This window comes from Phycodurus eques, chromosome 19, assembly GCF_024500275.1.
Source record: "Phycodurus eques isolate BA_2022a chromosome 19, UOR_Pequ_1.1, whole genome shotgun sequence".
Taxonomy (NCBI): Eukaryota; Metazoa; Chordata; class Actinopteri; order Syngnathiformes; family Syngnathidae; genus Phycodurus; species Phycodurus eques.
In genome coordinates, this window is record NC_084543.1 from 17,390,943 (window position 1) to 17,403,981 (window position 13,039).

Consider the following 13,039-nt stretch of genomic DNA (forward strand, 5'->3'; position numbering starts at 1 on the left):
ATAATAGCAAACAATTTTATGGTGGGTTTTCTTCTGGATTCTTGAATCACGATCTTGTCGTATCCGCATCAGATTGATCCTCCGATCCTAAAAGTTATTTGAAATACCAGGACAAAAACTACAAGATAAATTTGACCCAGGACAGGGGAAACATGAATTACAAACTCCGGATCGTTCTGATGCAGATTACTTAAAAAAAAAAAGTTTTTTTATGCCACTGATATAATGATATTGGAGCATAATACTGCAAGTACATCCTTTTTAAGAACAATTCACTTTTATTTCTAATTCTAAGAATCATGAACATTGACATTGTAATGTAGAACAATAAATAAAATATCTTAGATAAAAAAAATAAAATAAAACAGACCCAGGCTCTGTTCACAAAAATTGCACTTGAACAAAAATTTAACATTAGGCACACAGGTATATACAGTCATTCATGATTTAACAGGCAATATACTGCCAATCAAGTTTCCAGTTGGTTAAGAAAAAGTGCTTAGTAGCAACATAACAACACAACAAGTGGATCAAAGCAACCTGTTTTGATTGTACTACTTTTCAAAAGTCTGCAGCTTTTCTTTAAACACTGCTTTGTCAACATGTTCAATGGCTACATCTCTTCCAATAGTGAGTACAGTATACTGTATATAATGTGAGAATACGTGCGCCATATACGCTGTCACGTTTGTATTTGCATCGTTGGGCAAAGAGTTCCATAATTGCAAGCTGGCGGGAAACGGGACATGTCCCACCGTGTTTTTTTTTTTTTTGGTTTCCAGCTGAAGAAATTGGGTGGGATGGTTGTGTTTCAAATGGATTTTGTCGTTTTGAGTTTTTAAATTGTGTCGTCTTTGTTGCGACTTCATACAAATTTGACATACCAGCTGCATGGTGTTAGCGGCAGCGTTAGGCTTTGGAAGTACAGTAATTCCATTGATGCCGCTCAGTTTTCTGTAACTGTGCAGCTACTGGCTCGCCGTCAGAAAACTTCGTTTTGTGTAGGCGAGCGCCCGCATTTCTGCCGCTGAAGACGAGCCCTTCAACTGTCAATCAAATACAGTAGACGCTGACGTTGACTGTAGTCAACTACTGGCTGAATAACGTGTGGCACTGAAGTTATGCCTAGACATTACTGTGTTTGTGTTAACAGGGGACTAACACACATAACGCGGAGAGGCGCTGACGTTTTAAACGACTTTGCCACGGTGGAGCAAGCTTTTTAGCTCCTTAGTTCGCTAGTTCATTAAGTCTTGGGCTAGCGAACATCATAAACAGTTAACTATTAGCTCTAGGGCTAGTGAACATAATTAACAGTTAACTTTCCCGTGTGTGTTGATTGGGACTAACGCACAACAACTCGGAGAGGGCGCTGGCATTTTAAAAGACATCGCCACGGTGGAGCGAGCTGTTTAGCCCCTTAACTCACAAGCTCATTAGCTCGTGAGCTCGCTCGTTAAGTCGCGGGCTAGCGAACACAATAAAAAGTTAACTTTCCCTTAAATGTCTCTGTTGTGTGAATCTACGCGGTGCACACGGAGCAAGGCTGTGGAGTGTGGAGTATTGGATGGAGCCAACACCAGCAAGAGTGTACCGTTCCGCCGGCGTTCCATGAGCCCCTGTCTAGTACCCCACACTCTTTTACTACGAAACCACGCTGTTGTAACACGTGCAGAATGTGGAAAGCCATTTATCAACAACACCCAGAAACGCCGCCGGCTTCTCTGGGCCCGAGCTCATCTAAGATGGACTGATGCAAAGTGGAAGAGTGTTCTGTGGTCCGACGAGTCCACATTCCAAATTGTTATTGGAAATTGTGGACGTCGTGTTCTCCGGGCCAAAGAGGAAAAGAACCATCCGGACTGTTATGGACGCAAAGTTAAAAAAACAGCATCTGTGATGGTATGTGGCTGTGTTAGTGCCAATGGCATGGGTAACTTACACATCTGTGAAGGCACCATTAATGCTGAAAGGTACATACAGGTTTTGGAGAAACATATGCTGCCATCCAAGCAACGTCTTTTTCATGGCGACCCCTGCTTATTTCAGCAAGACAATGCCAAACCACATTCTGCACGTGTTACAACAGCATGGCTTCATAGTAAAAGAGTGCGGGTACTAGACTGGCCTGCCTGCAGTCCAGACCTGTCTCCCATTGAAAATGTGTGGCGCATGATGAAGCGTAAAATACGACAACGGAGACCCCGGACTGTTAAACAGCTGAAGCTGGACATCAAGCAAGAATGGGAAAGAATTCCACCTACAAAGCTTCAACAATTAGTGTCCTCAGTTCCCAAACGTTTATTGAATGTTGTGAAAAGAAAAGGTGATGTAACACAGTGGTAAACATGACCCTGTCCCAGCTTTTTTGGAACGTGTTGCAGCCATAAAATTCTAAGTTAATGATTTGCTAAAAACAAGTTTATCTGATTGAACATTAAATATCTTGTCTTTGTAGTGTATTCAATTAAATATAGGTTGAACATGATTTGCAAATCATCGTATTATGTTTTTACTTATGTTTCACACAATGTCCCACCTTCATTGGAATTGGGGATGTACAATCACTAGTGACATTGGTGTGGTGGTAGGCCATGTGAGCATTCATGCAAATTTCTTAAAAATGTCACACAACATTCAAATTCGGTGAAGCTGGTCTCGCGTGTGGTCGCCGTTGGCAGTGACCCTCCACCGCCAGTGGGTGTCGCTGGGCTCCGTTAATTGTCCCAGAGGTCTTGAGTTTTTTATCTTGGCATGCGGGACCAGCGGATTTTCAAACCTTTCGGGTCGATATCTTGAGTCCTGCACACACAGGGGGTCTTCTGATGACTGGAAGCCCAGGTGTCTGGGGTAACTGTTAATTAATTTAAATTTCAGGTGAGAAGTCAGGATTTCTGGTCTCTGCTTTTGATGAGCTCGTTCAGACTGGCTGGTAATTCATTTAGCGTCTGTGTGAGATAAACCAGGCATCCCTGTGACTGTATGTCTCGGCGGGGGAACGGAGACAGATGCTGCCCCATCCGAGATTGGGGGTCACGGTGCCATCTGGCGAGAGCATGTCCATTACAAAGTATTAGCGGTTTTGAAAACGTGACTTTTTAAAACCGTGTCATACCATGAAAATAGTAACCGCAGGCCGAGTTGACAGTGTTACTAATTAAAGTTCCTTACTTTAAATAAGTAGTGTTTTGCCTCTTTAACTTGAATCCTATTTTGGGTATTATAAGCATTTGTGTTCATGTACAATATGTATTCTGTGAATATTCCTTTTGATTTCATATATTGGCTGATATATGAGTTATGGCCAATATATCGGCCAATATATTGGATAACATCTATTTTTCTTTAAGCCCCCAATATCAGTATTGTCATCGACCCCCAAAATCCCATCTCGGTCGGGCTCTAATATATATTATATATAATATAATACAGTACTATAACTGGAACTGTGATCTGGTTGTGAATGTGTCTGTTGTTAGTGGGTCTTTACACACTTTAAATACTTACAGAACTCGCAGTGTCTCTAATCTCCACAGGGACCTGGCATGACTGGACACTGCTCCACCCTCATAATGCACCGTTCTGGTGATGAAAAAAATAAATATTATAATAATAATAATAGTAATAACCCATTATCAGTCACAGTTTTCAAATGGTCAAAAGATATCTTTATAACATTATTCTTTCACACCAATAGTGCTTAATTGCATTGCAATCTCTCAACTGAAACAAAAATAATTTCAGATTTAAGATCAAATTTGCCAAAGAGTTTGGATAATTTTTCTGAAAGAAGATCAAGGAAATCTCATGGATGTAAAAGTGATTTTACAACCAGCATTACATCAATCAAACAAAGTCACAAACATTAAATAATAACCCCAGTCAAACATAAAAATAAAACGACACAAGGGATTTGGTGAAAATAATAAATAAATAAAATAAAAGCTACAAAAGTAATCAATATCATTCTCCCTATTTGCAACAGATATACTGTCTAATGTGATTGTGAAAGTACAATATTTTGTATGCATTAATTCAAGGGTCAGTGTTGGAACTTTTGTTTTGTATTGTCTGTTAACAGCTGATTTCACTTGTATGGTTATTTAATTCAGCTCTGTTTATATGAATTTCTCTAATAGCTAGTCATTTATAGACAGATGTTAAATGGTAGGTTGCAGATGTTGATGAGTGTGTTTGATCATATGGGACTACCTATCCCATGATCCTTCAGTTATGGAAGCAGGAAGTAGTTCGACAGTGGCGATTCTCGACCAATTTTAGTGGGGGGAGACCCTAACCCGAACCCTAACCTAACCTAACCCTTTTAGTGGGGCCACTGGTTTTGTCAAAGGCGCACAGTTTTAAACAGACATGCACGTACACACAAACACGCACACACACACACACTGTCTAAATTCATTTGTTCATGGTATTTTTTAATACCATGAACAAATTTATATAGTTTATATAGTCCACAGTAGGACTATATAAATGATATTTATTGTAAGAAGTGTTGTGGGCTTGGTTGGTTTTGTGTTATATTAGCTAGAAGTATGACAAAGAAGTACGGTGTTAGAGTTCATGAAGTTGGCAACAATTTTGACCAGAAATATTTCTTTTATAGTTCGTAGTAATTGCTTCGCGGTTGTGATTGCCTCTTTCCAGGTGGATGGTAACTTTAGGCTGGGGTTTAAAAAACCTGAACCGCCACCAGTTAGATATCGAGTGTGGCGCAAATATGCGCCTGTTAGCGATGACATGAACGCGATCATGTTCTGACGGCTTTCGATGAAAAGACACTAAAGAACGGGAAATTTGACATCCTGTCTCCTCCTTTTATGTGCACACAAATACAATCAGAACTTTAAGGAGGTGAAAAAGGAGGTGCAAAGCTGCGAGAAAGACAAATTGTTGCATGTATTTTTCCTTCTGTTGTTCAGCAATCCGGTGTGGTAATGCATACCTGATGAAATCATGCAAATCATTGTCATTTCAAATCTCACTTATGTGTTTATTATTGGGTGAATTTGGAAAATTAACTCAAAATGATATAAACTAAGAACATACCGGATGAAGCAAAATTTGCATGAAATCGACTTGCTAATTATAGTATAGCATAGCATTAAACGACTGGCCATGCAAAACGTGTTTTCTACGCTTTGTAATAAGCGTAATAATAATAAAAATTTGAACGTTATTAAGTTACAGTTTTACACGTGAACGCGTCTCTCGCTTGTCTTTTTTTTGGGAGAATTTTACCAAATGAAATTGATTCAGAGAGGATGCACATAGGACAAAATAAAAAAAAAAAAATATATATATATATATATATATATATATATATTGTCATTGCAAAGCTCGCTTTAGTTAAGGAATGACGACTGTTAGATAAAAGCAACAACACATTGCATAGCAATAACAAAAAATGTTTTTTTACAGTGTTATAGATGGCTGCATGCTTTGTCATTATAGCTCGCATGTAAATGTCACCCCCTCTCCCCCTCTATAAAATAGTACACTTAAAGTACTTTACCCATGTGTGGGTGTGGTGTGGTGTGACGTGGCGGACGGGGGCGCGAACTGTAATGAAAAGCTAAATTTGAGAATAAAATGGGTAGTTCACTAATTGCTAATGTTCTTAAGGTCTACTCTAAATTGAAATGTTATTAGCATTTTTGTTGATTTGTTTGTTTATTGCTATAGAGTAGACAGCAGGCAGTTGTGAGCGATCAGGACAGGGGCCGAGCGTCACAATATATCACCCTTGGCTTGCAAATAACGACTACATTTACGAAATAAAGGCTACCAATCACAGGTGATTATGGATATTAGGTAAAACCCACCCAGCTAAGAGATCGGCCAAATGGCTGCTCTCTTGGACTTCTAATGTTACGAGGATGTATGTGTGCATATTACCTCTTCTGCTCATCCCCGTAGTCTCCAGATGGAACAGTTAAACACTCATCCATGTGACCATGAAGGAGGCGCAAGACATCCCCGCCTATCAAGAAACCTGCGCAAAGGTTAAGAAAAGACAAATAAGTAAAAAGTAAAGGACAAATGAACAACTGGATGTGGCATACCACGTGCATAATGTATGACTCGTACATCAGAGAAATAGGAAGTCGACCATTAATTCTGAATTTATTTCAGTAATCGTGTAGGTTTCGGTGGTCTGGTGTGGAGAGAATAGCAGAATCGAGTGCATTGCGACACACAGTAATAATCACGACATGGATAATGCACTTTTGAAACAAGCACCTGATAAATTGGTATTTTTCTTGACCACTTGTTCTAATTAGTGTCATGGTCGAGATGGAGCCTATCCCTGCTGACGTCTCAGGTTATGCAAACTTCTCTATCCCCAATCATGAGCTTTAGGAAAACGCAGCCATTGTCACTCGTTATCAATGGCAACGCAGAGTCCCGAGCACTTGCGAGCGTGAAGAAACTAAGAGTAGCCCTCTTGTGAAACTGAAGCGAATTTATGGAATTATAAGTGTTATTTGGATTTCCGTGTTTTGTGCACTGCATGCTTAGAACTGTGGGAAGATTTCCTACGTAAATTCTTGTTAAAAAGGCCTTTGAGGGTCGCAAAACGGTTCATGAAATCTGGGCGTTTGTGCGATACCCTTTTTTTTTCACCCTTCTTATAGCGTCTGGAGGTTGGGGAATTTTATTCTGAGCTTCGCTAAATAGGAGATTTGGGAAGTCACTGGCCGCCCCTAGAGGTGTGATACACCGAGAATCCCTGTTGTGTGTCAGTTGAACTCTGAGCGAAAGTGTTAGCTCTTCGTGTTTGTATAAAAAAAAAAAAAAAAAACGTGATGCCCGTAACAGTCGTCATCTTTGCTTTGTGTTGAAACGCTCAAAGCATTCCGTCATTTGGTAATTTTTTTATTGAAGGCTTCGTCTTCACGGATGACGTGACGTCATCGTGACGTCGCCACGTTGCCTCACTCCTTTGTGGTTTTCAACCGTTGTATAGGCTTCGGTTTGTCCTCGAGTGCCCCCTCGCGGACGCTCATAAACCGGAAGCTTGTTAGCTCCCTGGCCGCTGCTCAGACCGGTTGACTCCACGACGACCTCACCTCGCCATAACCTTAGTGAACCACTTTGTGACGCTCAATCCCTAGACCCATCTCGTGCCGTCCTAATCGTCCGACTAGACTTAGACGAGGCCCCTGACTCGCGTGACATCACGCTACTGAATAACGTTCTGCCATTCCGATAGCTTTTGGGTGAACTAACCGCTAAAGGTACTTCCCGGAAGTTCTATTAAACAGTTACATTCGAGCATGAACTTGTCCAAGAAGCTCTGATTGAGCCCGCAGCAGACATCACTGTTATGTCCCACACTCTGTTCAGTTAACTTCTGACATTGCTACAAACCAGTGGCCGCGACCTTCAACTGCAACACTAACTATCCGTGCAATTTCAGTGACTAATACTGAGCTAAACACCTTAACTATGCTCCACTGGACAATTGGCCCCATGACGTTAGTCCATCCGCTCTACGTGTCTCCAATTGATTCCGTCCCCCTGCTCATCGGCCAAGACCTGCTCTGCCGCTTCGAGCCACTAATTTTCCATTTCTGAGCCGCTTCTCCTCACTAGGGTCGCGGGCGTGCTGGAGCCTATCCCAGCTGTCATCGGGCATGAGGTGGGGTACACCCTGAACTGGTTGCCAGCCAACCACAGTCATGCCTACGGGCAATTTAGAGTCTCCAATTAATGCATGTTTTTGGGATGTGGGAGGAAATCGGAGTACTCGGAGAAAACCCACGCAGGCACGGGGAGAACATGCAAACTCCACACAGGCGGGGACAGGGATTGAACCCGGGTCCTCAGAACTGTGAGGCTGACGCTCTAACCAATCGTCCACCGTGCCACCTCGAGCCACTAATTGATTCCAATAATCCTGAAGTGTGGACGCAGGAGGAACAGGCGTGACCACCACCAACTCGGGAATTGTCCTCAGACCGGTGCCTGGTGTTGGACCACTCGGAGGACGGCAACCTATCAAGCCGCACTCCTTCAAGTGATGACACCGCCGAGTCCACTGTAGCCACCTCACCACCGCTGAACCGACTTAGAGAACTCGACATGTTTCTCTGCCATCTCGTCCAACCACCGCACAAAAAGCGCTACTGTCCCAATGTTGCTGGTGGGATTAACGTCATCCTGACCATTTGGGCGGACAAATCGACATTTTCTCAGGCACTGTTTCCCACCCTACGACTTAAGCACCCTGACCTTCAATTAACGCTGAAGACTTTTCGCTTTCCCGTTAATACCGTGACGCCGTCTGCTGTCACTGCTGTGGGTGTGTGAGCCCTGAACCTGCAATGGAACCATTGCTCGTTAACTCACTGCTTCCTCGTAGTCCCCAATTTGCCGCATAATACTTAGGCACAGATGGACTTGTCCGATTAGCCGTTCAAGTTGACACCATTAACAATGTTTTGTGATCACGCGCTAATACCGATTCCGTTAACCGCATTTTTCAACCAGTAAACCTCAAATCGGGACAAACCGTCCCCGACGCTTGCGGAGTTTTGAGCGAAGATTAAGTTATAGTAAAAGCGTTGACTGTTAACTTCCCTATTCGACTGGTCGCACGCGCTAACCAATCAGTAACCAGTTCCCATGCGGTCTTTCAGCCTTCGCCGGAGTTTACCGACCTGAGTTTGTCACTGCATGCCACACTCCTCCTAGATGCTTCCAGGACCACCATGCTGCTAATTCACGACCACACGCAAAACGACATCCGCATTCCCAGATCTACGAGGCTTGGCCTCTTGATCTGCTCCGACTTCCACGACTTCAATCTCACAGTCCCCGTGATTGGTCACCTCCCGCACCACCTTAGCTCTGGTGGAGTACAACACACTGCTCCTTCGCAACACATTGCTATCGTTCCAGTGGGACCGACTGAGTGCGATGACATCATCAGAGTGGACCTGGCTGCAGACCTGGTGATAAATACGCTCAGTACAATCCCAACTGCACCCGAAAGCGCATCTCCCGTGACTTCTCCCACCCCCTCAAACTCCTTGCAAATCAACTCGCTGACGCCGGTAACACCGTGTGATAGTCGCTCACTCCCTTATCCCGACTTCGAAACTCACGTGCAGCAGGTCCTAGCGTATGCTGACGCCCTGAGTTCCGATGACGAAAGACATCGTCTGAGGGAGGTGCTAATCAAACACGCTGCTTTGTTTGCTAAAGGCACCTTCCCTCGACCTTTTGAGCCCATCGACCCCCTATTAAATACTAAGGTTGCGGCCTTCGAAAGGCATTTTGTGGACTCTGTCCCTAATCAATCGACACCATTTTCAGACATCACGCTGAGCTCCTTCAATGGCCGCTAAGTCATCTTGCTTCTTTCGTGACTTTCATAACACATGCATGGCTTCAACAGCACAGGACACGTGGGTCTTGGCTCTTCCCAGAGACCTCGGACTTCCCGGGAACCTCGTCTGGACCTTGCAAAGTACACCTCTGTGCCATTTTGCCCAGCCTGCCCACCCTTTGCTCCTTCAGGCAACGCCTTGGACCCGGCTCTCTTCTCTTCTCTTCGGCGCCGGTCGTAATGTCGAAGTTGCCTGCTTTTGGTTTGATCTTTCTGTGGCTCAACTTGGCCGCCACTCTTTCAATTCTTCCTCCCTGCGCGCCGTGCAAGCTTGCCTTTGGCACCAAAAACATAAGGACCGATATAACATGTATCCGCTGCACCCCCACCGGTGACGCTTGTAGCCTTAGTACCATCGAGACACAACCTCGGGAATTCCAGTCCAAAATCCCCACCACACTACAACGCATGGCTAACGAAGTAACCAATTCCTGGTCGCTAAGGAAAACGCGAAGAGTAGCCATTTTAGTTCTCGATGCTTGCAGTGCAACCCTTAACCAAAACAGGCAGATCATAACCACTCTGTTGTCGCTGCTCCTAACGGTTTATGCTCATATACAGACTGCTAACGGGTTGAAGAACGATACGCCATGTGAAATTTCTTACTCCATAGTGAGCAATTTGCTTACTCCTCAGTAATGGATAGAGTTCTCCCACATCTGGGCCCCCTCAGCGTCATTAAAATTATTCGGTCTACGACCCTGACAGGCCCCACTAATCTGGCCCATCTCGGGTTTCTCCTTACAAACTCCACAGCACTGCATGTCAACCCTAAATTCCGAGGAAAAGCCTTTCTTGTAGTTCGCTCAATCAGCGACGCCCTCAAAGATGCCACTTTGCATGTTGTTACTACCGCCAAATTGTGATGCCTAAATTGTTCAAACAAAACAAATTCAAACTTGACCCTGAAATTCTTAAACAAACAAAATCTGAAGGAACTCAGGCAATTGATATCAACCACGCTAAGATGCCAAAACCCTTGTTTGTGCATTCCTGCCCTGCTACATACCTTAACTTAGTGGCCCTAACCATCTTCAATCACTGCATGATTCTCAGCATAGCCTACCTGCCCTACCAAAAGACACAGAAGCCGCGGAACTGCTTAGAACAGCACTCCAATGCTTTCCCAAGACTTCCGTAGGAAAAGAACGGCTGAACCCGAACCTGACCCCATATAGACAGTGGTGGAGGTCCTCCTTGACCTAAGCGGCCCCTAGGACTCCTCCACCTCCTTCTGAACCGAGACTAGGTCACCCTGCCAGCACCCCGAGCTACCCTTTTGGGTGCCTGGGCAGCTCACGGGCAAGCTCCGTTGGGAAGGAAGCTGGCAGCGCACGTCTACTCCGAGCATCTTGTGAACAGCGACACCGAGCTTCGGCCACCCTGCCTTGGAACTCTTTTTCTTGCTTTTTTCCCTTTTTCCTCCTTTTTCCGCCAAAGCCACCTAGTCCCCGTGCGGACCGGACCGGACCGGCCAAACACTCGGGAGATCGACCAGCCTGCCTAAATTGTGTTCCACGCACGTAAATCCAACTTGCGGTCTACTAAAAGTACAGATTGGTGCATATTCGGGTTTAAATTAATGACAGCAGGAACCCCCAGCTCTATGCAATGTCATTGGACGCTCATTCCGCCCTCACATCAGAAGTTCAGCCTCCTTCTACCAATGTTTGTCTGTCCTTTGCTTTGCTTTGCTTTTCCTTGCATTGTTCCCGTTAGATCTCATAAGATTTTCTGTCAAAAGTCACTCCCTGTTTCATTTGTGTGTGTTTGGGTTCGACCAAAGACCCCTGGTTATCAAGAACGCTTATCTAATTCCTGTAGCAAACTTCAGATTACAAAACATCGAGGTTTTTGTCACTTTGTCCTTGCGTTTTACACATCTAAAAAGAGACGCGGAGCCCCTTCTCGAGATAAAAATAATTTGATTTTAACGCTGAAACTTAAAATCACGCTAAACCAGAAGTAACGTAGGCATTGCTTCCGGCTTATTAATGAAAAGGAACTAATTAATGAAAAGGAACAATTAATGAAAAGGAACCGACCCATAATAACAGTGACACTTTAGATTTGGTTTTAACCCGGGGCATTGCGACCGCAAATGTAATGTTAATTCCCGATAGCACTACTATGTCCGTCCATTATAAAATTTGAAGTCTTGGCCCATTTCCATTGTTCGGCCCACAACCAAAACCATAGCAGCCGTAATATTAGTTCTTCAACGACTACTGCACTCGCTGAGCTATTATCCTCAGCAATTGCCTGATTTCCTTTCTACGTGAGTCCTATAGATTTTCTCATAAATGAGTTTCATGTGGCTCTGTGGAACGCTCTCGACAACGCCACGCCATTATAACCCTGAGAAAACTAAGCTGTTGATTAATGGCCCTGCTAAACATAGCCACTTTAAGGATACCACTGACAAAAGCACCACTATCCAAAGTGAGCAAGCAAAACATCTCGGCGTTATAGTTGACTCAACTCTCTCCTTTCAAAAGCATATTAAGAATATTACCAGAACTGCGCTTATTTCATCTTCACAACATGGCTAAGATACGGCCCATCCTATCCGCTAGTGACGCAGGGATCATAGTCCATGCATTTCTTACGTCTCGCCTCGACTATTGTAACGTGCTGCTTTCTGGTCTTCCCATGTCTAATATTAAAAGCCTGCAGTTAGTTCAAAACGCTGCAGCAAGACCTTTGACGAGGACGAGAAAGTTCGATCATATTAACCCCATTCTGGCCAACTTGCATTGGCTTCCGGTTTACTTGAGATGTGATTTTAAGGTCCTGTTACTCATAAAATATTACACAGATTAGCACCCTCTTATCTTACTGGTCTTTTGGTGACTACGAGAGCCAGAAAGAAGTCCGCAGGCTCTCAAGGATTTTATGTTCAGGTTCCAGTACTCTGTAATGGCCTACCTGTGAATATTAGAGCTGCTACCACAGTAGAAATGTTTAAATCCTGACTTATTTCTACTCTTTGGCATTTAGTTAACCCTTTTAAAACCACGGGGATCACCAGTGGTACCGCGGCACATGTGTATTTCAAATTACCGTAACTCCTCGCTACTTTGTGCAATTTCCATCATTCAATAGACAAAAAAGACCATGCGTTATGAATAAGTATATCTAATATTATGGCGCTAGAAGGGTTTTAGCACATTTTAGCAAGGAGTTACGGTAATTTGAAATACACATGCGCCACGGTGTCGCCAGTGATCCCTGTGGTTTGAAAAAAGTTAAAGTACATGTAGGCCTGTTTTACATGTACTTCCACTTGTCATATTTCCTCCCCCCTCGTCTCCTGCTCGGAGAGAGGTCTAGGTGACGATCGAATTTGAGGCTTTTGGTGTTTGGGTTCTGCACCGACCAACGAGGACAAGATCTGAGGTATACCACTTCCCCCGGAGTAGTTGTAATGCAGGATTCAGCTCTGACTAACCGGGCCATGTCCTGAGGCAGAACCACCAAAGGCGTCGACCATGTGGCGCCTTTTCTCTTTAAATTGACTTTTATATCATCTTAATGAACATTGTGCAGCATCTTGCCATCATAATGAACATTGTACAGCACCAGATTATGTGATAAATGTTGCCCACTCCACATCCATTACAG

The 13,039-nt window shown here is 43.8% G+C and overlaps 1 protein-coding gene across 2 annotated transcripts in view; it reads right to left on the reverse strand.

Annotated features, from left to right (window-relative positions):
- The window catches only part of ryr2a (ryanodine receptor 2a (cardiac)), a 355,011-nt gene that overhangs the window by 301,561 nt on the left and 40,411 nt on the right, over positions 1–13,039 (reverse strand). For both annotated transcript variants that reach the window (XM_061705277.1, XM_061705276.1), the window contains exons 8-9: positions 5,917–6,013; positions 3,508–3,582 (exon numbers count right to left, since the gene is read on the reverse strand). In XM_061705277.1, coding sequence (XP_061561261.1) covers positions 3,508–3,582; positions 5,917–6,013 — 172 coding nt within the window. The remainder of the gene's footprint in view (positions 1–3,507; positions 3,583–5,916; positions 6,014–13,039) is intronic.